Consider the following 27577-nt stretch of genomic DNA (forward strand, 5'->3'; position numbering starts at 1 on the left):
AAATGGTGGCCAAGATGGCGGCCAAGATGGCGGACAAGATGGCGGCCAAGATGGCGGACAAGATGGCGGCCAATATGGCGGACAAGATGGCGGGCAAGATGGTAGACACAAGATGGCGGCCAAGATGGCGGCCAAGATGGCGGACATAAGATGGCGAACAAGATGGCGGACAAGATGGCGGCCAAGATGGCGGACAAGATGGCGGCCAAGATGGCGGACACAAGATGGCGGCCAATATGGCGGCCAAGATGGCGGCCAAGATGGCGGCCAAGATGGTGGACAAGATGGCAAACAAGATGGCGGCCAAGATGGCGGACACAAGATGGCGGACAAGATGGCGGACACAAGATGGCGGACAAGATGACGGACACAAGATGGCGGACACAAGATGGCGGACACAAGATGGCGGACAAGATGGTGGACACAAGATGGCGGACAAGATGGCGGATAAGATGGCGGACACAAGATGGCGGACACAAGATGGCGGCCAAGATGGCGGCCAAGATGGCGGACAAAATGGCGGACACAAGATGGCGGACAAGATGGCGGTCAAGATGGTGGCCAAGATGGCGGACACGATGGCGGACAAGATGGCGGCCAAGATGGCGGCCAAAATGGTGGACAAGATGGCGGCCAAGATGGCGGACACAAGATGGCGGACAAGATGGCGGCCAATATGGCGGACAAAATGGCGGGCAAGATGGCGGACAAGATGGCGGCCAAGATGGCGGCCAAGATGGCGGACAAGATGGCGGCCAAGATGGCGGCCAAGATGGCGGCCAAGATGGCGGACAAGATGGCGGACACAAGATGGCGGAAAAGATGGCGGACACAAGATGGCGGCCAAGATGGCGGCCAAGATGGCGGCCAAGATGGCGGCCAAGATGGTGGACAAGATGGCGGCCAAGATGGCGGCCAAGATGGCGGCCAAGATGGCGGCCAAGATGGCGGACACAAGATGGCGGACAAGATGGCGGACAAGATGGCGGCCAAGATTGCGGACACAAGATGGCGGCCAAGATGGCGGACAAGATGGCGGACAATATGGCGGACAAGATGGCGGCCAAGATGGCGGACACAAGATGGCGGACAAGATGGCGGACACAAGATGGCGGACAAGATGGCGGACAAGATGGCTGCCAAGATGGCGGACAAGATGGCGGACAAGATGGCGGCCAAGATGGCGGACACAAGATGGCGGCCAATATGGCGGACAAGATGGCGGACAAGATGGTAGACACAAGATGGCGGACAAGATGGCGGCCAAGATGGCGGCCAAGATGGCGGCCAAGATGGCGGCCAAGATGGCGGCCAAGATGGCGGACAAGATGGTGGACACAAGATGGTGGATAAGATGGCGGAAACAAGATGGCGGCCAAGATGGCGGCCAAGATGGCGGCCAAGATGGCGGCCAAGATGGTGGACAAGATGGCGGACAAGATGGTAGACACAAGATGGCGGCCAAGATGGCGGCCAAGATGGCGGACCATATGGCGGACACAAGATGGCGGACAAGATGGCAAACAAGATGGCGGACACAAGATGGCGGACAAGATGGCGGACACAAGATGGCGGACAAGATGGCGGTTAAGATGGCGGACACAAAATGGCGGACACAAGATGGCGGACAAGATGGCGGACAAGATGGCGGACACAAGATGGCGGACAAGATGGCGGACACAAGATGGCGGACACAAGATGGCGGCCAATATGGCGGACAAGATGGCGGCCAAGATGGCGGCCAAAATGGCGGACAAGATGGCGGCCAAGATGGCGGACACAAGATGGCGAACAAGATGGCGGACAAGATGGCGGACAATATGGCGGACACAAGATGGCGGCCAATATGGCGGACAAGATGGCGGCCAAAATGGCTGCCAAGATGGCGGACAAGATGGCGGCCAAGATGGCGGACAAGATGGCGGCCAAGATGGCGGACACAAGATGGCGGCCAATATGGCGGACAAGATGGCGGGCAAGATGGTAGACACAAGATGGCGGACACAAGATGGCGGCCAAGATGGCGGCCAAGATGGCGGCCAAGATGGCGGCCAAGATGGTGGACAAGATGGCGGACAAGATGGCGGACAACATGGTGGCCAATATGGCGGACAAGATGGCGGCCAAGATGGCGGACAAGATGGCGGACAAGATGGCGGCCAAAATGGCGGCCAAGATGGCGGCCAAAATGGCGACCAACATGGCGGCCAACATGGCGGCCAACATGACGGCCAAGATGGCGGACAAGATGGCGGACACAAGATGGCGGCCAATATGGCGGACAAGATGGCGGGCAAGATGGCGGACAAGATGGCGGACACAAGATGGCGGCCAATATGGCGGACAAGATGGCGGGCAAGATGGCGGACACAAGATGGCGGACAAGATGGCGGTCAAGATGGTGGCCAAGATGGCGGACATGATGGCGGATAAGATGGCGGACACAAGATGGCGGACACAAGATGGCGGCCAAGATGGCGGCCAAAATGGCGGACAAGATGGCGGCCAAGATGGCGGACACAAGATGGCGAACAAGATGGCGGACAAGATGGCGGACACAAGATGGCGGCCAATATGACGGCCAATATGACGGACAAGATGGCGGACAAGATGGCGGACAAGATGGCGGACAAGATGGCAGACACAAGATGGCAGACACAAGATGGCGGCCAAGATGGCGGACAAGATGGCGGCCAAGATGGCGGCCAAGATGGCGGCCAAGATGGCGGACACAAGATGGCGGACAAGATGGCGGACAAGATGGCGGCCAAGATGGCGGCCAAGATGGCGGCCAAGATTGTGGCCAAGATGGCGAACAAGATGGCGGACAAGACGGCGGACACAAGATGGCGGATAAGATGGTGGCCAAGATGGCGGCCAAGATGGCGGACAAGATGGCGATCCGGATGGCGGACAAGATGGCGTACACAAGATGGCGGCCAAGATGGCGCCCAAGATGGCGGACAAGACGGCGGACACAAGATGGCGGATAAGATGGCGGCCAAGATGGCGGCCAAGATGGCGGACAAGATGGCGGCCAAGATGGCGAACCGGATGGCGGACAAGATGGCGGACAAGATGGCGAACAAGATGGCGGCCAAGATGGCGGACAAGATGGCGGCCAAGATGGCGTTCCGGATGGCGGACAAGATGGCGGACAAGATGGCGGACAAGATGGCGAACAAGATGGCGGACAAGATGGCGGCCAAGATGGCGGACAAGATGACGGACAAGATGGCGGACAAGATGGCAGCCAAGATGGCGGCCAAGATGGCGGACAAGATGGCGGCCAAAATGGTGGCCAAGAAGGCGGACAAGATGGCGGCCAAGATGGCGGACACGATGGCGGCCAAGATGGCGGACAAGATGACGGCCAAGATGGCGGACACGATGGCGGACACGATGGCGGCCAAGATGGCGGCCAAGATGGCGGCCAAGATGGCAGACAAGATGGCGGACAAGATGACGGCCAAGATGGCGGACAAGATGGCGGACAAGATGGCAGACACAAGATGGCAGACACAAGATGGCGGCCAAGATGGCGGACAAGATGGCGGCCAAGATGGCGGACAAGATGGCGGACACAAGATGGCGGACAAGATGGCGGACAAGATGGCGGCCAAGATGGCGGCCAAGATGGCGGCCAAGATGGCGGCCAAGATTGTGGCCAAGATGGCGAACAAGATGGCGGACACAAGATGGCGGACACAAGATGGCGTACACAAGATGGCGGCCAAGATGGCGGACACAAGATGGCGGCCAATATGGCGGACAAGATGGCGGGCAAGATGGTGGCCAAGATGGCGGCCAAGATGGCGGACAAGATGGCGGACACAAGATGGCGGACAAGATGGCGGCCAAGATGGCGGACACAAGATGGCGTACACAAGATGGCGGACAAGATGGCGAACAAGATGGCGGACAAGATGGCGGCAAAGATGGCGGACAAGATGGCGGACACAAGATGGCGGCCCTGATGGCGGCCAAGATGGCGGACAAGATGGCGGCCAAAATGGCGGCCAAGATGGCGGCCAAGATGGCGGCCAAGATGGCGGCCAAGATGGCGGCCAAGATGGCGGCCAAGATGGCGGACAAGATGGCGGCCAAAATGGCGGACAAGATGACGGACAATATTTCGGCCAAGATTGCGGACAAGATGGCGGCCAAGATGGCGGCCAAGATGGCGGACAAGATGGCGGCCAAGATGGCGGACAAGATGGCGGACAAGATGGCGGACAAGATGGCAGACACAAGATGGCAGACACAAGATGGCGGCCAAGATGGCGGACAAGATGGCGGCCAAGATGGCGGACAAGATGGCGGACACAAGATGGCGGACAAGATGGCGGCCAAGATGGCGGCCAAGATTGTGGCCAAGATGGCGAACAAGATGGCGGACACAAGATGGCGGACACAAGATGGCGTACACAAGATGGCGGCCAAGATGGCGGACACAAGATGGCGGCCATTATGGCGGACAAGATGGCGGGCAAGATGGCGGCCAAGATGGCGGCCAAAATGGCGGACAAGATGGCGGACAAGATGGCGGACACAAGATGGCGGACAAGATGGCGGCCAAGATGGCGGACACAAGATGGCGTACACAAGATGGCGGACAAGATGGTGGACAAGATGGCGGCCAAGATGGCGGCCAAGATGGCGGACAAGATGGCGGCCAAGATGGCGGCCAAGAAGGCGGCCAAGATGGCGGCCAAGATGGCGGACAAGATGGCGGACAAGATGGCGGCCAAGATGGTGGACAAGATGGCGGACAATATGGCGGCCAAGATGGCGGACAAGATGGCGGACAAGATGGCGGACAAGATGGCGGACAAGATGGCGGACAAGATGACGGACAAGATGGCGGACACAAGATGGCGTACACAAGATGACGGCCAATATAGCGGACAAGATGGTGGCCAAGATGGCGGCCAAGATGGCGGACAAGATGGCGGACACAAGATGGCGGACAAGATGGCGGACAAGATGGCGGACAAGATGGCGGCCAAGATGGCGGACACAAGATGGCGGCCAATATGGCGGACAAGATTGCGGACAAGATGGCGGACAAGATGGCGGACAAGATGGCGGACAAGATGGCGGCCAAGATGGCGGACAAGATGGCGGCCAAGATGGTGGACAAGATGGCAGCCAAACTGGCGCACAAGATGGCGTCCAAGCTGGCGGATCTTGTTCGCCATCTTGTCGGCCATCTTGTCCGCCATTTTTTCCGCCATCTTGTCCGCAATCTTGGCCGCCATCTTGTCCGCCATCTTGTCCGCCATCTTGTGTCCGCCATCTTGTCCGCCAACTTGGCCGCCATCTTGTCCGCCATCTTGTCCGCCATCTTGTCCGCGATCTTGGCCGCCATCTTGTCCGCCATCTTGGCCGCCATCTTGGCCGCCATCTTGTGTCCGCCATCTTGTCCGCCATCTTGTGTCCGCCATCTTGTCCGCCATCTTGTCCGCCATATTGGCCGCCATCTTGCGTCCGCCATCTTGTCCGCCATCTTGTCCGCCATCTTGTGTCCGCCATCTTGTCCGCAATCTTGTCCGCCATATTGGCCGCCATCTTGTGTCCGCCATCTTGGCCGCCATCTTGTCCGCCATCTTGTCCGCCATCTTGTCCGCCATCTTGTGTCCGCCATCTTGTCCGCCATCTTGGCCGCCATCTTGTCCGCCATCTTGGCCGCCATCTTGTGTCCGCCACCTTGTCCGCCATCTTGTCCACCATCTTGGCCGCCATCTTGGCCGCCATCATGGCCGCCATCTTGTCCGCCATCTTGGCCGCCATCTTGGCCGCCATCTTGGCCGCCATCTTGGCCGCCATCTTGTCCGCCATCTTGTCCGCCATCTTGGCCGCCATCTTGTCCGCCATCTTGGCCGCCATCTTGTCTGCCATCCGGTCCGCCATCTTGTCCGCCATTTTTTCCGCCATCTTGTCCGCCATCTTGTGTCCACCATCTTGGCCGCCATCTTGTCCGCCATCTTGGCCGCCATCTTGTCCACCATCTTGTCCGCCATCTTGTCCGCCATCTTGGCCGCCATCTTGGCCGCCATCTTGTCCGCCATCTTGTCCGCCATCTTGGCCGCCATCTTGTCCGCCATCTTGGCCGCCATCTTGGCCGCCATCTTGGCCGCCATCTTGTGTCCGCCATCTTGTCCGCCATCTTGGCCGCCATATTGGCCGTCATATTGGCCGTCATATTGGCCGCCATATTGGCCGCCATCTTGTCCGCCATCTTGGCCGCCATCTTGTCCGCCATCTTGGCCGCCATCTTAGCCGCCATCTTGGCCGCCATCTTGTCCGCCATCTTGGCCGCCATCTTGTCCGCCATCTTGTCCACCATCTTGGCCGCCATCTTGTCCGCCATCTTGGCCGCCATCTTGTCCGTCATCTTGTCCGCCATCTTGTTTCCGCCATCTTGTCCGTCATCTTGGCCGCCATCTTGTCCGCCATCTTGGCCGCCATCTTGGCCGCCATCTTGGCCGCCATCTTGTCCGCCATCTTGTGTCCGCCATCTTGTCCGCCATCTTGGCCGCCATCTTGCACGCCATCTTGCCCGCCATCTTGGCCGCCATCTTGGCCGCCATCTTGGCCGCCATCTTGGCCGCCATCTTGGCCGCCATCTTGGCCGCCATCTTGGCCGCCATCTTGGCCGCCATCTTGGCCGCCATCTTGTCCGCCATCTTGTGCCCGCCATCTTGTCCGCCGTCTTGGCCGCCATCTTGTCCGCCATCTTGGCCGCCATCTTGGCCGCCATCTTGGCCGCTATTTTTTGTGAAGGGAAATGGGGGGAGGGGGAAGGAAGATGTCACCTCTTGAAGTACATGCTTTCCTGGTATCGTAAATTTGAAAACAGCTGGTTTGTATGAAAAGATAATGTATAAACATTGCATACCTTACGGCGCATTGCATTGCAAGTTGATTGCATACCTTCCGGCGCAGTACCAGGAGCTACCTCTTCCGTGGATGCTCTCCTGGTATTATAAATTCAAAAACTGGTAGTTTTCGAAGAAATTTTTCACGACCAACGGGAAAGTTAATGCTTAAATATTGCATACCTTTCGGCGGTTTTCGACAAAAAATGCTGTATAAGGTACTACATCTTCCGTGGATGCTCTCCTGGTACTATACATTCGGAAAACGCCATACGACAGAAAACGCGCCAAAAATGACCAGTTTTTCAAGCTCTGATACCAGGAGAGCATCCAATGCAGGAGGATGCTTTTTCCGTGTCGATCGAGCCAGAAAACTCGCCAAAAATGACCAGTTTTACAAGCTCTGATACCAGGAGAGCATCCAACGCAGGAGGATGCTTTTTCCGTGTCAATCGAGAAAGACAACACGCCAAAAAAGACCAGTTTTTCAAGCTCTGATACCAGGAGAGCATCCAATGCAGGAGGATGCTTTTTCCGTGTCGATCGAACCAGAAAACGCGCCAAAAATGACCAGTTTTTCAAGCTCTGATACCAGGAGAGCATCCAATGCAGGAGGATGCTTCTTCCGTGTCAATCGAGCCAGAAAACGCGCCAAAAATGACCAGTTTTTCAAGCTCTGATACCAGGAGAGCATCCAACGCAGTAAGATGCTTTTTCCGTGTCGATCGAGCCAGGAAACGCGCCAAAAATGACCAGTTTTTCAAGCTCTGAAACCAGGAGAGCATCCAACGTAGGAGGATGCTTTTTCAGTCTCAACCGAGCCAAGAAACGCGCCAAAAATGACCAGTTTTTCAAGTCCTGGTACCAGGGGAGCATCCAACGCAGGAGGATGCTTTTTCCGTGTCGATCGAGCCAGGAAACGCGCCAAAAATGACCAGTTTTTTCAAGCTCTGAAACCAGGAGAGCATCCAACGTAGGAGGATGCTTTTTCAGTCTCAACCGAGCCAGGAAACGCGCCAAAAATGACCAGTTTTTCAAGTCCTGGTACCAGGGGAGCATCCAACGCAGGAGGATGCTTTTTCCGTGTCGATCGAGCCAGGAGACGCGCCAAAAATGACCAGTTTTTCAAGCTCTGATACCAGGAGAGCATCCAATGCAGGAGGATGCTTTTTCCGTGTCAATCGAGCCAGAAAACGCGCCAAAAATGACCAGTTTTTCAAGCTCTGATACCAGGAGAGCATCCAACGCAGGAGGATGCTTTTTCCGTGTCAATCGAGCCAGAAAACGTGCCAAAAATGACCAGTTTTTCAAGCTCTGATACCAGGAGAGCATCCAATGCAGGAGGATGCTTTTTCCGTGTCGATCGAGCCAGAAAACGCGCCAAAAATGACCAGTTTTTCAAGCTCTGATACCAGGAGAGCATCCAACGCAGGAGGATGCTTTTTCCGTGTCGATCGAACCAGAAAACGCGCCAAAAATGACCAGTTTTTTAAGCTCTGATACCAGGAGAGCATCCAATGCAGGAGGATGCTTTTTCCGTGTCATTCAAACCAGAAAACGCGCCAAAAATGACCAGTTTGTCAAGCTCTGATACCAGGAGAGCATCCAACGCAGCAGGATGCTTTTTCCGTGTCAATCGAGCCAGAAAACGCGCCAAAAATGACCAGATTTTCAAGCTCTGAAACCAGGAGAGCATCCAACGTAGGAGGATGCTTTTTCCGTCTCAACCGAGCCAGGAAACGCGCCAAAAATGACCAGTTTTTCAAGTCCTGGTACCAGGGGAGCATTCAATGCAGGAGGATGCTTCTTCCGTGTCGATCGAGCCAGAAAACGCGCCAAAAATGACCAGTTTTTCAAGCTCCTGATACCAGGAGAGCATCCAATGCAGGAGCATGCTTTTTCCGTGTCGATCGAGCCAGAAAACGCGCCAAAACTGACCAGTTTTTCAAGCTCTGATACCAGGAGAGTATCCAATGCAGTAAGATGCTTTTTCCGTGTCGATCGAGCCAGAAAACGCGCCAAAAATGACCAGTTTTTCAAGCTCTGATACCAGGAGAGCATCCAATGCAGGAGGATGCTTTTTCCGTGTCGATTGAGCCAGAAAACGCGTCAAAACTGACCAATTTTTCAAGCTCTGATACCAGGAGAGCATCCAATGCAGGAGGATGCTTTTTCCGTGTCGATCGAGCCAGAAAACTCGCCAAAAATGACCAGTTTTACAAGCTCTGATACCAGGAGAGCATCCAACGCAGGAGCATGCTTTTTCCGTGTCAATCGAGATAGAAAACACGCCAAAACTGACCAGTTTTTCAAGCTCTGATACCAGGAGAGCATCCAACGTAGGAGGATGCTTTTTCCGTGTCGATCGAACCAGAAAACGCGCCAAAAATGACCAGTTTTTCAAGCTCTGATACCAGGAGAGCATCCAATGCAGGAGGATGCTTTTTCCGTGTCGATCGAGCCAGAAAACTCGCCAAAAATGACCAGTTTTTCAAGCTCTGATACCAGGAGAGCATCCAATGCAGGAGGATGCTTTTTCCGTGTCAATCGAGCCAGAAAACGCGCCAAAAATGACCAGTTTTTCAAGCTCTGATACCAGGAGAGCATCCAACGCAGGAGGATGCTTTTTCCGTGTCAATCGAGCCAGAAGACGCGCCAAAAATGACCAGTTTTTCAAGCTCTGATACCAGGAAAGCATCCAATGCAGGAGGATGCTTTTTCCGTGTCAATCGAGCCAGAAAACGCGCCAAAAAAGACCAGTTTTTCAAGCTCTGATACCAGGAGAGCATCCAACGCAGCAGGATGCTTTTTCCGTGTCAATCGAGCCAGAAAACGCGTTAAAAATGACCAGTTTTTCAAGCTCTGAAACCAGGAGAGCATCCAACGTAGGAGGATGCTTTTTCCGTCTCAACCGAGCCAAGAAACGCGCCAAAAATGACCAGTTTTTCAAGTCCTGGTACCAGGGGAGCATCCAATGCAGGAGGATGCTTTTTCCGTGTCGATCGAGCCAGAAAACGCGCCAAAAATGACCAATTTTTCAAGCTCTGATACCAGGAGAGCATCCAATGCAGGAGGATGCTTTTTCCGTGTCGATCGAGCCAGAAAACTCGCCAAAAATGACCAGTTTTACAAGCTCTGATACCAGGAGAGCATCCAATGCAGGAGGATGCTTTTTCCGTGTCGATCGAGCCAGAAAACTCGCCAAAAATGACCAGTTTTACAAGCTCTGATACCAGGAGAGCATCCAACGCAGGAGGATGCTTTTTCCGTGTCAATCGAGAAAGACAACACGCCAAAAAAGACCAGTTTTTCAAGCTCTGATACCAGGAGAGCATCCAATGCAGGAGGATGCTTTTTCCGTGTCGATCGAGCCAGAAAACTCGCCTAAAATGACCAGTTTTTCAAGCTCTGATACCAGGAGAGCATCCAATGCAGGAGGATGCTTTTTCCGTGTCAATCGAGCCAGAAAACGCGCCAAAAATGACCAGTTTTTCAAGCTCTGATACCAGGAGAGCATCCAACGCAGGAGGATGCTTTTTCCGTGTCAATCGAGCCAGAAGACGCGCCAAAAATGACCAGTTTTTCAAGCTCTGATACCAGGAAAGCATCCAATGCAGGAGGATGCTTCTTCCGTGTCAATCGAGAAAGACAACACGCCAAAAAAGACCAGTTTTTCAAGCTCTGATACCAGGAGAGCATCCAACGTAGGAGGATGCTTTTTCCGTGTCAATCGAGCCAGAAAACGCGCCAAAAATGACCAGTTTTTCAAGCTCTGAAACCAGGAGAGCATCCAACGTAGGAGGATGCTTTTTCAGTCTCAACCAAGCCAGGAAACGCGCCAAAAATGACCAGTTTTTCAAGTCCTGGTACCAGGGGAGCATCCAACGCAGGAGGATGCTTTTTCCGTGTCGATCGAGCCAGGAGACGCGCCAAAAATGACCAGTTTTTCAAGCTCTGATACCAGGAGAGCATCCAATGCAGGAGGATGCTTTTTCCGTGTCAATCGAGCCAGAAAACGCGCCAAAAATGACCAGTTTTTCAAGCTCTGATACCAGGAGAGCATCCAACGCAGGAGGATGCTTTTTCCGTGTCAATCGAGCCAGAAAACGTGCCAAAAATGACCAGTTTTTCAAGCTCTGATACCAGGAGAGCATCCAATGCAGGAGGATGCTTTTTCCGTGTCGATCGAGCCAGAAAACGCGCCAAAAATGACCAGTTTTTCAAGCTCTGATACCAGGAGAGCATCCAACGCAGGAGGATGCTTTTTCCGTGTCGATCGAACCAGAAAACGCGCCAAAAATGACCAGTTTTTCAAGCTCTGATACCAGGAGAGCATCCAATGCAGGAGGATGCTTTTTCCGTGTCATTCAAACCAGAAAACGCGCCAAAAATGACCAGTTTGTCAAGCTCTGATACCAGGAGAGCATCCAACGCAGCAGGATGCTTTTTCCGTGTCAATCGAGCCAGAAAACGCGCCAAAAATGACCAGATTTTCAAGCTCTGAAACCAGGAGAGCATCCAACGTAGGAGGATGCTTTTTCCGTCTCAACCGAGCCAGGAAACGCGCCAAAAATGACCAGTTTTTCAAGTCCTGGTACCAGGGGAGCATTCAATGCAGGAGGATGCTTCTTCCGTGTCGATCGAGCCAGAAAACGCGCCAAAAATGACCAGTTTTTCAAGCTCCTGATACCAGGAGAGCATCCAATGCAGGAGCATGCTTTTTCCGTGTCGATCGAGCCAGAAAACGCGCCAAAACTGACCAGTTTTTCAAGCTCTGATACCAGGAGAGTATCCAATGCAGTAAGATGCTTTTTCCGTGTCGATCGAGCCAGAAAACGCGCCAAAAATGACCAGTTTTTCAAGCTCTGATACCAGGAGAGCATCCAATGCAGGAGGATGCTTTTTCCGTGTCGATTGAGCCAGAAAACGCGTCAAAACTGACCAATTTTTCAAGCTCTGATACCAGGAGAGCATCCAATGCAGGAGGATGCTTTTTCCGTGTCGATCGAGCCAGAAAACTCGCCAAAAATGACCAGTTTTACAAGCTCTGATACCAGGAGAGCATCCAACGCAGGAGCATGCTTTTTCCGTGTCAATCGAGATAGAAAACACGCCAAAACTGACCAGTTTTTCAAGCTCTGATACCAGGAGAGCATCCAACGTAGGAGGATGCTTTTTCCGTGTCGATCGAACCAGAAAACGCGCCAAAAATGACCAGTTTTTCAAGCTCTGATACCAGGAGAGCATCCAATGCAGGAGGATGCTTTTTCCGTGTCGATCGAGCCAGAAAACTCGCCAAAAATGACCAGTTTTTCAAGCTCTGATACCAGGAGAGCATCCAATGCAGGAGGATGCTTTTTCCGTGTCAATCGAGCCAGAAAACGCGCCAAAAATGACCAGTTTTTCAAGCTCTGATACCAGGAGAGCATCCAACGCAGGAGGATGCTTTTTCCGTGTCAATCGAGCCAGAAGACGCGCCAAAAATGACCAGTTTTTCAAGCTCTGATACCAGGAAAGCATCCAATGCAGGAGGATGCTTTTTCCGTGTCAATCGAGCCAGAAAACGCGCCAAAAAAGACCAGTTTTTCAAGCTCTGATACCAGGAGAGCATCCAACGCAGCAGGATGCTTTTTCCGTGTCAATCGAGCCAGAAAACGCGTTAAAAATGACCAGTTTTTCAAGCTCTGAAACCAGGAGAGCATCCAACGTAGGAGGATGCTTTTTCCGTCTCAACCGAGCCAAGAAACGCGCCAAAAATGACCAGTTTTTCAAGTCCTGGTACCAGGGGAGCATCCAATGCAGGAGGATGCTTTTTCCGTGTCGATCGAGCCAGAAAACGCGCCAAAAATGACCAATTTTTCAAGCTCTGATACCAGGAGAGCATCCAATGCAGGAGGATGCTTTTTCCGTGTCGATCGAGCCAGAAAACTCGCCAAAAATGACCAGTTTTACAAGCTCTGATACCAGGAGAGCATCCAATGCAGGAGGATGCTTTTTCCGTGTCGATCGAGCCAGAAAACTCGCCAAAAATGACCAGTTTTACAAGCTCTGATACCAGGAGAGCATCCAACGCAGGAGGATGCTTTTTCCGTGTCAATCGAGAAAGACAACACGCCAAAAAAGACCAGTTTTTCAAGCTCTGATACCAGGAGAGCATCCAATGCAGGAGGATGCTTTTTCCGTGTCGATCGAGCCAGAAAACTCGCCTAAAATGACCAGTTTTTCAAGCTCTGATACCAGGAGAGCATCCAATGCAGGAGGATGCTTTTTCCGTGTCAATCGAGCCAGAAAACGCGCCAAAACTGACCAGTTTTTCAAGCTCTGATACCAGGAGAGCATCCAACGCAGGAGGATGCTTTTTCCGTGTCAATCGAGCCAGAAGACGCGCCAAAAATGACCAGTTTTTCAAGCTCTGATACCAGGAAAGCATCCAATGCAGGAGGATGCTTCTTCCGTGTCAATCGAGAAAGACAACACGCCAAAAAAGACCAGTTTTTCAAGCTCTGATACCAGGAGAGCATCCAACGTAGGAGGATGCTTTTTCCGTGTCAATCGAGCCAGAAAACGCGCCAAAAATGACCAGTTTTTCAAGCTCTGAAACCAGGAGAGCATCCAACGTAGGAGGATGCTTTTTTCGTCTCAACCGAGCCAAGAAACGCGCCAAAAATGACCAGTTTTTCAAGTCCTGGTACCAGGGGAGCATCCAATGCAGGAGGATGCTTTTTCCGTGTCGATCGAGCCAGAAAACGTGCCAAAAATGACCAGTTTTTCAAGCTCCTGATACCAGGAGAGCATCCAATGCAGGAGCATGCTTTTTCCGTGTCGATCGAGCCAGAAAACGCGCCAAAACTGACCAGTTTTTCAAGCTCCTGATACCAGGAGAGTATCCAATGCAGTAAGATGCTTTTTCCGTGTCGATCGAGCCAGAAAACGCGCCAAAAATGACCAGTTTTTTAAGCTCTGATACCAGGAGAGCATCCAATGCAGGAGGATGCTTTTTCCGTGTCGATTGAGCCAGAAAACGCGTCAAAACTGACCAATTTTTCAAGCTCTGATACCAGGAGAGCATCCAATGCAGGAGGATGCTTTTTCCGTGTCGATCGAGCCAGAAAACTCGCCAAAAATGACCAGTTTTACAAGCTCTGATACCAGGAGAGCATCCAACGCAGGAGGATGCTTTTTCCGTGTCAATCGAGATAGAAAACACGCCAAAACTGACCAGTTTTTCAAGCTCTGATACCAGGAGAGCATCCAACGTAGGAGGATGCTTTTTCCGTGTCGATCGAGCCAGAAAACGCGCCAAAAATGACCAGTTTTTCAAGCTCTGATACCAGGAGAGCATCCAATGCAGGAGGATGCTTTTTCCGTGTCAATCAAACCAGAAAACGCGCCAAAACTGACCAGTTTTTCAAGCTCTGATACCAGGAGAGCATCCAACGCAGGAGGATGCTTTTTCCGTGTCAATCGAGCCAGAAGACGCGCCAAAAATGACCAGTTTTTCAAGCTCTGATACCAGGAAAGCATCCAATGCAGGAGGATGCTTTTTCCGTGTCAATCGAGCCAGAAAACGCGCCAAAAAAGACCAGTTTTTCAAGCTCTGATACCAGGAGAGCATCCAACGCAGTAAGATGCTTTTTCCGTGTCGATCGAGCCAGAAAACGCGCCAAAAATGATCAGTTTTTCAAGCTCTGATACCAGGAGAGCATCCAATGCAGGAGGATGCTTTTTCCGTATCAATCGAGCCAGAAAACGCGCCAAAAAAGACCAGTTTTTCAAGCTCTGATACCAGGAGAGCATCCAACGCAGGAGGATGCTTTTTCCGTGTCAATCGAGCCAGAAAACGAGCCAAAAGTGACCAGTTTTTCAAGCTCTGATACCAGGATAGTATCCAATGAAGGAGGATGCTTTTTCCGTGTCGATTGAGCCAGAAAACGCGTCAAAAATGACCAGTTTTTCAAGCTCTGATACCAGGAGAGCATTTAATGCAGCAGGATGCTTTTTCCGTGTTGATTGAGACAGAAACTAAGCCAAAAATGACCAGTTTTTCAAGCTCTGATACCAGGAGAGCATCCAACGTAGGAGAATGCTTTTTCCGTGTCGATCGAGCCAGAAAACTCGCCAAAAATGACCAGTTTTTCAAGCACCTGATACCAGGAGAGCATCCAACGTAGGAGAATGCTTTATCCGTGTCGATCAAGCCAGAAAACACGCCAAAAATGACCAGTTTTTTAAACAATGATACCAGGAGAGCATCCAATGCAGGAGGATGCTTTTTCCATGTCAATCGAGCCAGAAAACGCGCCAAAAATGACCAGTTTTTTAAACAATGATACCAGGAGAGCATTCAATGCAGGAGGATGCTTTTTCCGTGTCAATCGAGCCAGAAAACTTGCCAAAAAAGACTAGTTTTTCAAGTTCCTGATACCAGGAGAGCATCCAACGCAGGAGGATGCTTTTTCCGTGTCAATCGAGCCAGAAAACGCGCCAAAAATGACCAGTTTTTCAAGCTCTGATACCAGGAGAGCATCCAATGCAGGAGCATGCTTTTTCCGTGTCGATCGAGCCAGAAAACGCGCCAAAAATGACCAGTTTTTCAAGCTCTGATACCAGGAGAGCATTTAATGCAGCAGGATGCTTTTTCCGTGTTGATTGAGACAGAAACTAAGCCAAAACTGACCAGTTTTTCAAGCTCTGATACCAGGAGAGCATCCAATGCAGGAGGATGCTTTTTCCGTGTCGATCGAGCCAGAAAACGCGCCAAAAATGACCAGTTTTTCAAGCTCTGATAACAGGAGAGCATCCAGCGAAGGAGCATGCTTTTTCCGTGTCGATCGAGCCGGAAAACTCTGTCGACAGTCATCTTGAGCGCCATCTTGCTCGGCTGGTACATGCAAAATTCTTGCATGCACCAAACTTGCATTGCATGTTGGTTGCAAAGTTAGTGTATAAACATTGCATACCTTACGGCGCAGTACCAGGTGCTACCTCTTCCCTGGATGCTCTCCTGGTACTATACATTCGGAAACTGGTAGTTTTCGAAGAAATTTTTCTCGACCAACGGAAAAGTTAGTGTTTAAACATTGCATACCTTTAGGCGGTTTTTGTGCAAAATTGCTGTACTAGGTGCTACTTCTTCCGTGGATGCTCTCCTGGTACTATATATTCGGATATCCTGGTGCAATTTCGTTTATACTTTAAAGTTACAAAGTCGATATTCTTCTCTTCATTTAATTTATCACATAGAAACAAATGTTTTATACAACCAAGGAAGATATTTTTGAACAATTTTTACATTTTAAATTATTTTTTTTGCTATAAATTAACGCTGCTGTAAAATAAAAAAAAAATGCATAATCGGCACAAATTTTTTGGGGCCCCAACACGGCGAGGCCCTAGGCGACCGCCTACTCCGCCTACTGTTTGATCCGCCACTGCACATATCAGTCATTTTCTACTGACTTGGCGATCGTAAATGTCTCAGAGATGAATATCAGTACAGAAGTCAAGCATCAGTATAATCTTGGCATAGTCCCTTGCAACAGGAATTTAGCATGTAGATTTTTTTGCTTCTTGGCGTAACGGCCACCGGCCGCAACAACGATCTCTAGGATCGTATGACCGAATATCCACCGAATGGCAGGGCTTGAATAGCTGAGACCACTGGGGGTGTTTGTAAGTTTAGATCTGCGAAATGAAGCTTCTGACGGTTAGCTCATATGAGCATTGTCACGGGATATCCTTATAATATAAAGGATATCCTCCCTCTTGAGATCTAATATTACAAAACAACTCAGTACGACTTTGTCGTTCTATTGTGAATACAGTTTACTTAGAATCCAAATTGTTTCATCAAATTCCAGTTTCACGGTTATGCATACTGAAAACTTATCTGTAAAGGAAAACACCTCAGTCTTTTATTTTAAATTACTGAACTAAAAATTGTTCGGTTTGGAATTTCTTCAGAATTTCACTTTATATATCAGGTTAATAAATGTCATTCATGAAGTGTGACATTGTTTACATATCATTACACAAAAAGACGTTTCTTTTGCCCCAGTTTGAACGTTTATATTAAATGCAATTAACTGCACTTTAGTAACTAAAGTGACCTGTTTCATTTTTTTTTCATTTTCTACTAAATTGGATTCTGGATTGGAAAACTTTTCAGCAAACAGAATAATTAAACATAATTCGAACGCTTTTACGCAAATCTTGAGCCATAGTTAATGTCTGAAGACATATTAATGGGTTTAACAAATTTAACTGCTCTAATTGTGTTTACTTCCACCAGCAAGAGGAATCTTTCAGTCGCCGTCTTTACTGCCTCGTTTGAACATTGGAATGATCAACGCTGAATCGCTAATAGAACAGAACAGAACAGAATCGCTGCTTCATTCCAGTACTTTTCTTGTCTTCAGTGTCTTGCGACTGTCGTGCCGATTGTCATACCGCGTAGAATAACTATAATTACTTTCCATTTTCACTGCCATTTCGTTGCAGTTGTTTGAGTGCTTCCGTTCGGTCGGTTTGGTGTAGTCGCAGGAGAGAGCGGAAATAAATCGACAGCTTTCTAGAACCCCTTTACTTCTGGGATGCGTCTTCTCTGGGGGTTTGCTAAAGATCTGGAAAAACCCGCTGAACTTCTGCTGCAATCCTGTGTCCTTTCGCGTTTGCAGCATCGTTCCGGGTGTCAGTTGAATATTTCTTTAATGGACTTCAAAGCTACCAGCCAACAGAACCCGACCCCGGGTCTTATCCTTCCCTGTAAGACGAATTAATTGCATTGTCGTCTGAATGCAAATGAGGTCGATCTAAGTTGTTCCCAGCATCCAGTCCAGATCCTTTGTTGCCGTCGGGACTGTGTGCGACTTGCGACGGGAAATAACAAACCGCTCCCGTTCGCTATTTTAATGGAGGAGAAATTTGTACCACCTTAACTTAGAAGACACTTCAAAAACCAACGCCAGACGTATAAGTTGATAAACGCACCAGGGCGAACCTCAACCGGTCGGTTCGCTGTTTCGCTATTGCACAGAGGGTTAGCGTGGGTGCGGCAAGAGCAGAAACCCGAAGGGAAACACTTTCCCGCACCAACGATACTTTTTTTGGCGCTGCCGATAAGAAAGTGTTTAAGAAAGTTTAAAATTTAATTAGCATACATGTGCTCTATCTTCGACGGGAAGAGCAGACGGGACAAAGCAGTGCCGACACGGGATCGGCAGTGTGGGAAATGAGCCGCTTAAAATAAAAATTATCACGACCTTTACCTTGGTGGATACGTTGCACGGGCGCTAAGCTAATGCCAGTGCCCCCGGGGCGTCGTGTGTCACTTTCTTTTGCCGGAGATGAACACAATTATAGGCGCACCGGTAACGAAGAGTTATGGTACAACTGTTTTGGATTAGCTGGTGCTGCGGTGCGTGTGTACGGTTTCTTTTTCTCTCGTCAGAAACATCGCTAGAACATTTGTAAATGGATGCGCAAAAATTGGTCAGAAATTGGTAGTAGATTGTGAAATGAATATGATAACGGATTTAAACGTTTAACCAACTTTTAAAAAGAACCCCAATTCTTTTTGAGTGTCAATTATTATTATCCGGAAATGGACCGAATCGAGCTGTATTCCTGGCCCTTCTTAAAATGTTCAGAAGATGTGCTTAGTAGCTCAGAAGGATTTTTGGAGTTGCTTGAATTTTGAACTGTATGAGATGTGCAATCACTGCGACTCCGGTGAGCTGATCATGTCAATAGAATGATACTGAACGATCCAGCACGTACAGTACTGTAAAAGCAGCAGAAATAAATCTTTGAATTACAGATAATTTTATTTTGACCGAAGCAATTGACTCCTATTGCCAATTGTTCTCTCATCATTTTACTGGTACTTTGGTGTTTCTTGGCGCTTCCCATAGCGCTCTGGTGTAGGACGATGAAACGATGAATTATGGTGATGATTCTAATCCAACGAGTGAATTGCGAGCGATAGCTAAGAAAGCACCAACCAAGCGCAAACGAAGGAAGTCAACTCAAGTCCTTGGATAATTTCCAACTGTTCTAATACAGTCCGGAACATGCTGCGGGCGAACAGTTTGGTGAAAATAAAACTGCGTATAAACAACCGTGCAATCGGAAGCAGACTTGGAAGATGAAAACCGTACACACGAACACCGTACGCACAAACGCGGCCTACACCTTGCCTTCTACAGTCACCACCCGCGTACCAATTGCAAAACTCTGCCGCGTGTCCTCGGTGCCAGGAAGGCAAGAAAAACGGAACAACGGTTCGAATGATGTTGTTTACCGTATCGCGTGAATTTACTCCTTCTTTGGTCCACGTGCCCAGCGGGTTTCGTTGGTCGTCACTCCCAAACAAAGACGCACGAGGGTGGTACCTTATGCGTTTATATACGCAGCTCGGCAGAGAAGGCTGTGAGCGGGTCGGGTCAAATGAATTATGATGAGTGACTCGGGGGCGAGATGGAGAATCGACCCCCTCTGGCTGATTGCGCATATATCCGCATTTGATCTTTGTGCCATACCCGATTGAGAACGTTGTTTGGTGCTTGGTGGTAGATATCCTTCCACCTTTCGAACAGCGAGAAAAGGGACAAAGAACGGAAGCGGCGGTGGCGATCGAGGCAAACCATTGAATAGAGTCTAATTATGCGGGTAGGCTATTTACGATGTTGGGATTCTTTCGTTCTGCGTCGCAGGCTGAAGTGACCGTGCCGAATATGTGCGGCTATAATTGAGCGGCTTGTTGGCCGCACCGCACACACAATTGGTCGATGGGAAAGCAGGATGCGTGTGTAATGCCACCCGACGGAGAACACAGCAGTGCTAGTGCTGTGCAGCATACTTGGTGGCATTACTCGTATCACCGTTTACCCCGTATTCCAAGCGAAACCCACGGTCCGAGCACTATGTTTTGGGCAGCAGGGAACAGACAGATAAAATCAGCTACGAATCTCTCCCGGCCCATGAAAGCCAGCTGGTCAACAGCACGAAAACCCAAGAGACCCGACGGAGGTGACGGGAAGTCATTCGGCCAGCGAAACGTCAAGCCATCTCTTAGTGCGCTGCGTTGTCGCCGTTAATTTAGTCCGTACGATGGCATCAATTGAGAGGGAAGTAACCACTTGACGGTACCGAGAGAACACGGTGCACGGTTCCGTGATTCAAACCGAGGGCCCCCGAAGAACGCTTCTTCAAACGCGCTCAATCGTACGCACAACCCCTCGAGATCGCGGCGATCGCGCAGCTGATCAAAACAGATGCGACACCGTACAGGCACACAGGAAGATGTGTAAGCAGCAATGTGTTTTGGGAACTTTTGATCTGGAGCGGTGGGACAGAACGCGATAAGCACCGTGTGAAAGAGTACGGAGGTGACCAAGAGGACTGATGCGGTCCGTATGTAAAATTATACTAAGCAAGACATGAAACACGCCTTTTTTGATGGCTATCTGACATGGAACAATTTCCCTTTTACAAATTAATCCAAATAGACTTTGTTGTTGGTACTTAGGCCTACTTCTCGGAACAGATTCAAGTCGGGATCGGGTTCTGGTTTAGCAACAAACGACTCTATCAAAAAAACACTCTGTTACAGGAGATTACACAATGTATGTTAGGTTTTTTGGAATATTGGAGGTCAGATTTTCCTAAAAAACCTAAGATACAACCTAAGATTTTTCTTTCCGTTACTCTGGGTAGATCATTCTGTTGTTATCTTATGTCACTAAAATATACATTATCAATGTAAACAATACTCACACTATTTGCGTACAACGACGTGATCCCCAAAATCCATCAATCCATAAAAAAAAAATACATTTTCAATACCGTTCCACTATTGCTTTTATTCACTTCGAGCATTTTTTTTTCCTTCTACAGCATTTTCTATTCATCAATCCCCTGCTCCGAAGGGCGGCCATTCATCGTTAAGCCACAAAAATCCCCATTTTCGCTCGGTCACCGCCCGTCATTTCGGTGCAGGTGATGGGGGATGGTAAAACACTTTTTATCCTTGATTTTCGCTGCTGCTGCTGCTGCTGCACGTTGAAACGTTTTTGGCCACATAATTTCATCCCCCACCGCGCCATGATTGTTCCCCGGTTGATAGCGTCGTTAGAACGGAGTTCACCAGCCGCACCAACCAGCAACAGCACGAAACACAAACATGACGGCGGCCTTCAGCACTTTTGACCAATGACTGATCATTAAATTCACACCCACTTCCTCCCTGATTGGCAGCTATTGAAAATGTCTCATCAGCGCTTTCCTCATCGCGCCCGCCGAAATTGGTGGATTGGTGTGCGCTATAAATTTTCGCATAAACCTTGAACTTTGGCGGTATCCCCCGGTAAGCCCGCGCGACGAAACGCTGGCACGGCCTGCTGGTGACATGCTCAAATTTCCCACTCCATCCACGAAAACCGGTTGATTTGCGTAAGTCAGGAAATTGAAGCGAAATAAGACCGCCACTTTTTGGCCTGCTTGCCGAGCTAGGGGACGCAATTTTGCCCTCGTTCCGGGTTTTTTACGGTCCCCGGTGCTGTGCGAAGGAGTGCAAAATTAAATCATCCATGCTAATCAGTCAGTCGTAAATGAATTGAAAGAGCTAAGCTGTAATCCTAAATATAAAACAGATTTTGTTTCTACTTTAGTCAGGAAATGTATCCATTGTACTATAATATCTCTGTGCTTCATGATTTTACAATTAACTTACAGCTTGTCAACCGGGTTCGCTTTCTTTAAAATTTCTATTAATATATGAATATCTCGCCATTAACTCTTCACTCTATGCAAGTATTTTAGCTTAAAAATTAATCTTATTAATGAAATAATGAAGGCATCGCAAATGTTTATCATACCATCTAAGCGCGCCTGCCTGTGCGAATGTATCTCAAATATTTGTTTAATCAGGGCTCTTGCATGTGCAGCGGCAGATACGCTCGTTACCAGAAGCTGTGCAGTAGCATCATTCCAACTGACGACGACAACCCATCACTGGGTGGCGCATTAGGGCTTACTTATGGGTGCATAATTAAGCGTAAACGATCCAATTCAATAGACTGCTGTCAGATATAACGTTGATAAGCGTCCACACACTGCCAACCTGCAGCCACGCACGATAGCCCAACTCCATTCTTTCGATTTTCATCTCCAAACAATCACTTCCTTTCAAAGCATTAAGACGTACCTCCTCCCGTGCCGAACCATAGGGAAGAAATTGCATCAAAAAGTCAATGAATCGTACGATACGATGTCGAGATTCTCCGCATCGCCTTACCGTTCCGAGCGATTAAAACCTGGCGCTTGTTGCATCTTTCGTCCGGTGCTGGAGAGATGCTGCGATAATTATGCGCCTCAGTTGCATCTTCGCCCGCGTGTGGCAGCAGATCGGTGGCAGCTCGATGCATGGCAATGGTCCGGACTGCTACCGGATCATTCTATACAACTTAATCAACACAGCAAGCACTGCAAATGTTACAACGCATGGCAGCTTGGGAACTGTGTCCAAGATTGAAGGATATTAACTCTAAACTAAACAAATAAAATAATATGTAAGGATACAAATCTGTCCTGCAAATATATTAGAATATATTGTTTTTAAACTTGAATTTATCTACCAAATAAATTAGTCCAAATCGACATTAATCATAGTTTCACTGTTTTAATGTTTACATCAATTTTTAATAACATAATGTTTTTGACGAAGTGAAGACATCTAAAATGCATGGAACTGGCAGCACTGCGACACTGCACTCACAATCGTTCGGGCTGCACTCACGCGCGAGTTCCCTCGTCGTGGTGAGTGCAGCTTCCGCACAACGATGGGTGAAGATAATTCAAAACGATTGACTTTTATGTTTGAATTTTTCCTTTCTGGAAAGCATGCACCATCCCCTTTTTGCAGGCAGGATGCCCTCGAACTCGTGCGAGATTTAGCTTACTGCTTCCCACCGAGATAAGGCTGCCGTTTGCGGAAGGAACGAACGCGCAAAGAACGGACAATAAAAAAATGCAAAAAATGCAAATTGAATGCTGCGGGAACACGCGGCCGACGTTCGACCGATGCGCGCTATACCGCGCGGTACGTTCGGCAGGGGCCTGACAGAGCAAAAGCGTGCATCGCTATACGGAGATCCGTGACGCGCAGGAAGAAACCCTTTTTGTGTGCCACCGGCCGGTCGAGAATGCAGTGGAATGGGAAGGGCTTGAAAAATTATCAAATTACATGCATCTTTGCACCGCGTACTCACCTTTCGGGCAGGCGATCGAACGATCGAGCGTGGTGTACGAAAGGTACGGAAGACAATTTCAAAACATAAAATCAAAGTGGGAAAACCAAACCGACCCCAACCCATGGAGAATCGCGACAATCCATGGTGCTCACTGATCCTGGCCGATATCTCGATGCACTGGGATGGGAGTAAAAATCGGTGTGTGGAAATTAAAATATTACCTTTCGGCTGCCTGCAACGTGAAACGTTACGAAACGTTCCGGCAATTGCCAGGGGCGATGAGGTAGCAGCAAGCGATGAGGCTAAAACGATTGGAGAAACAAATAAAGAAGAAATGAGTTTCCCGTTGCAAAGGAGCGGAAGCGGCAAATGGGAAGGCATAGTTTTGGGCACAAACTACCAGGAGAGAGGAACACCATCGATGATTGCTTTCCGTCCTCTGACGGCAAGGACACGGCGAATACGATCACGCTGTCGATGGAGTATCAATTAAGATGATGTTTTGGCTCGATCGGTAGCACAGTGATCTTGAGGAGATCTTCCAATGACATGAGTTAGATTGATAATGAAGCAGTTGAAGTTTTATTTTACAGGATTGTAAATTCATAAAACATTTTTTAGATAAATAAATTTAAAAAACAAAAGTTGTACATATTTATGAATATTCCCGCGAATCGAAGATCGAATTTTGAGTATGTTTTTGGTACAATTTTTGTTCATGAATTTAATATCTTTAGCTTCCATTATACAATCTGTCCCGATCCTGTCAACCGCTTGAAACAAAGTAAATTGTTGATCTGCTTTCATAGGCATAAATCATGGCCATGGCCATTGCGCCACGGCTATAGTTCGTAAAACAACACCGAAAACCATACCCAAACGAAGCGGTGCGAACAATTTTCCCATTCTGCGTTGACGGTGAGTGCCCCGCTGCCCGCATGTGAGTGAATGGAACGCAGACAAGCTGGCACTCACCCATGCCTTCTCGCTTATTTTACCGATCGGGCGAAGTTCGTGTCGGGTGAGGTGAGTTCCATTTTCAACACCCAGCCAGGGTGCGTGCGTGAAATTCCCGTTCGAACACAAGTTTCATTCAAAACTTCGACCGAGAAGGGTGCGCGCGTGCTGTGCGTTCGGGAAACCTTTCAGCGTAGTGATTTCGCGCCCACGAAACATTGTCGCGGTTCGCGCGAACCTGTCGTGTGCGACCTGCGTGTTTGACGGTGTGTTAGATGTTTGTTCCATCGATGGGTTGTCCTGTCGCGTGCTAACTTCAATTGCAGTGCTAACAAAGTGCCCAGTGCGTAGAATTGTGTGTTCCCAACAATACAAGATTGCAACAGCACGTGCAGCGTCGGAAAAGTGACGCGGGAACCGGCGCGCAAGCCAATGAAGGCCCGATAATGGAAATGGTTCTGTGCGTTGCCGGTGATTCAGTGGTGTGTCGCTCAGTGTCGTGCGTTCCGGCCGTGCCCGCCGCATTCCCGGTGGCTTTCCATTTTCCCGCCGTTTAGTGTTGTGGGCGTGTGTGTTTGTGTGCGTGCGTGTGTATGTGGAGTGCTCCCTAATGCAAGATGGCAACAATCGCAGCAAACGTATTGAAGCGCAGTCCGGTACGCGAATCGGCACCGCAGCAGCGTACGGTTCCGCCGGGTGAAGTGGTGGGTGGGATGGAACCGCTGGTGGTTGGGGTGGGGCCCGGGTTGTCCGAGGGAGGAAACGCCAAAAAGTGCAATGCCAAAGTGAGCGGTGCGTTCGGCCGAAGAAAAGGCAGTGGCAGTGGGCTCGAGGGGGGCCGCAGTGCCAAACCGTCCGGGTCGGCCCACGCACCGTCGGCCCACTCGCTGATCAACTACCTGTTCTATCTCATGTGCATCACCGCGCTCGGAGCTACCGTGTACTCCAATCTGCGCCAAACATACGTAGAGGATAAATTAAGTAGTTTAGTTAGTATCGAAGACCGGCTCAGCCTGCTCGAGGCACAGGTGAGCGATGTATATAGGAGGATCACGCTGCGCAAGATGGATGGTGCGGCGGCGGCGGCAGCAGTCGCGGCCGGCATGGTGGAGGAGGTGGAGGAGGAAAGCATGTCGGACGTGGTGCGGAAGATTTCGCACCAGATCGCCGAGTTGCCGCGAATGCGGCGCGACCTGTCCGCGCTCAAAGTATCGCGAAAGGATCGACAGGCCGCCATCCAGCAGATCGGCAATGAGTGCATGTGTCCACCAGGTAGGTGCCCCTAATCTTACTCAGTTTCTTCAATCAGTTCCTACTACGATGTAAATATTTAAAATGGAAAGGCAAACAATCCTTAATCTCTTTACCAAGACCCGGTGAGATAAAGTAAATCCTCTACCAAATTAGATCTATTGCGAGAAATTAAGTGCGCTGACCGGAAGGAACTGGTTGTGTTCATTCGGTCTCACGAACGTTCTTCCGAGAACAAAAGGATTGTGTCCAATGGCCGACGAGCCAAATGAAACCAATTGCCGGCACAAATCCAGCGAGCTGATAGCGTACTCTGTTTCGGACGACTTGAACCGGATGGAAGGGGGTTCGGTTGGAGCCGTTGGAGGCAGAGCAGAAGATGCTCTAATCCATTTGCTTTGTATCTTCATCAATGGCACCGAAAGGAAGTGGTGGCATGGGAATGTTATCCTGATTCCTGGCTTGTTTGAAGTGATTTTATCTTCTGATAACCGGTTAAAGAAACACCGGACATGCGACACGGAACGGAGTCGAAACGATTCCAAACAAAAGACACCATGTCCGGTGCCACAGACCCGAGCGGCCATTGCTTGTTTATCGTATCCGTGTCTCGGACAAACGGGAAGCAATGCACGTGCAAGAAATAGCACCGAGCACCAAGGACGGAGTGGACAGTATCGGACTATTAGAATTAATCACACTTATTAGCGCACCGAAACGGGAAAGCGGCAAGGACTGGCCAATCGAACTGAAACCAAACCGATTATCGTGTGAATGTGTGTGAAGTGCTGGAGCGGGATGTGGGCGGTGGGAGAATAGAGAAGAAAAGTGTCCATTTTGCCATCGGACACGACTGTCATCGACAGCCGTTGTTCGTTTCGGTTTGCTACGGAGTGCCCATTCCCGGCCGGATGAATGGAGAGAGGTGGAAAATTGATTTTTCCTCAAACAAAGAAGCATCCACCAGCTACCGAACGCCATCACAAGCCGGGTTTATCTACTTTTGTTTCTTTCGTCTCGTGTTTCATCGCTTCCACGGCGGGGCCCACTCGCCACCGTTGGGTCCCGCCGTGTCAGAGCCATCTTTCGAAAGGAACATGCTTACAATCGAGTGTTACAATTCTAATAAATCAAATTATCCGGAAACGATCGGAATGGTAGCGCTGGGTGCCGACACAACACAAAGGGCAACATGCGTCCAACAATGTCCTTCCGTTTCCGTTTCGCCCAGCCTGCCCTGTCGGACAAATAAACACACATTGTCACCCACACTCACAACAACACATAAATTTCTTTCCCTTCGAAGTTTTGGGGAGGGTGTCAGGATATCCGGCGAAGGGATGGGATGGGCTCGGTGGTGGACGCAACAGCCACGTTCACCCTGCTTGGAAGAAATCTGCCCGATGCTGGCAAGGGCAAGTCTGGGCTGTTGCTCGAACTGTAGTGCACGTCCGGAGACATGCCGCTTTGTGTGCCGAAGCGGACAAAATTCATCCCCAACCTATCGGGGGCAGGATTCGTGCAAAATAAGCACTCAATCTTCTAATCCAATAAAACCGACGACAGACTGAGGCATGATGGCACCAGCGTTACGGAGGTGGTTCAGAGAACCGAGAAAAACACAGTGCCCGTACGGTTGGAACACCTTTCGGGGTGTTTGCGGAGGTGGATTTTTGTTGCCGTGCGTTGTCAAACATTAGAGGTCATAAGACGTGAATTACAAACGCAGCAGTCGTAGGGCGAAACATTAACACGAACGTGATACAGCGCCAACGGAGAAACAGCAACGGAAGTTGTAATGAACGATTAAACGATTGGCAATTTGGTGTGTGCATGCGGAAAGCGCAAAAGAATAAGAAAGTCGATCAGCGGATAATTTGACGAGCGGCTACGAAATGGGGAAATGGGTTCGTGAGACAAGTGTTTCCTGTGCATGATCGTACGGTCAAAAAGCGGTTATGGTTATGGTAGACGGATGTTGCCGCAGCTGATAAATTATGTTTCAATCTTAACTTTTGTGTTGAAATTAATTTGAAAGTATTGCAAAACTATCCACTGTGGTAATCGGTATGTTATGATCATATATTCCGAGTGAATTTAATGAAATATTGAGAGGACCTATAGTTAGCTGATAAGTCTGTTTGTTTGTTTTATAACTGGGTTTAGATTTTACAACTTGTGGCTGATATACCTTTTAGAAAACAGAACTCATGACGAAGACAAAATTGAAGAATAAGG

General features: G+C 49.7%; 1 protein-coding gene across 1 annotated transcript in view; it reads left to right on the forward strand.

The window, feature by feature from the left end:
• Positions 1-24705: 24705 nt before the first annotated feature.
• Positions 24706-27577, forward strand: part of LOC128303614 (collagen alpha chain CG42342-like) — an 84384-nt gene continuing 81512 nt past the window's right edge. The window contains exon 1 of the mRNA XM_053040623.1: positions 24706-25360. Within this exon, the coding sequence (XP_052896583.1) occupies positions 24706-25360 (655 nt within the window). The remainder of the gene's footprint in view (positions 25361-27577) is intronic.

Source organism: Anopheles moucheti, chromosome 2 (genome assembly GCF_943734755.1).
Source record: "Anopheles moucheti chromosome 2, idAnoMoucSN_F20_07, whole genome shotgun sequence".
Classification (NCBI taxonomy): Eukaryota; Metazoa; Arthropoda; class Insecta; order Diptera; family Culicidae; genus Anopheles; species Anopheles moucheti.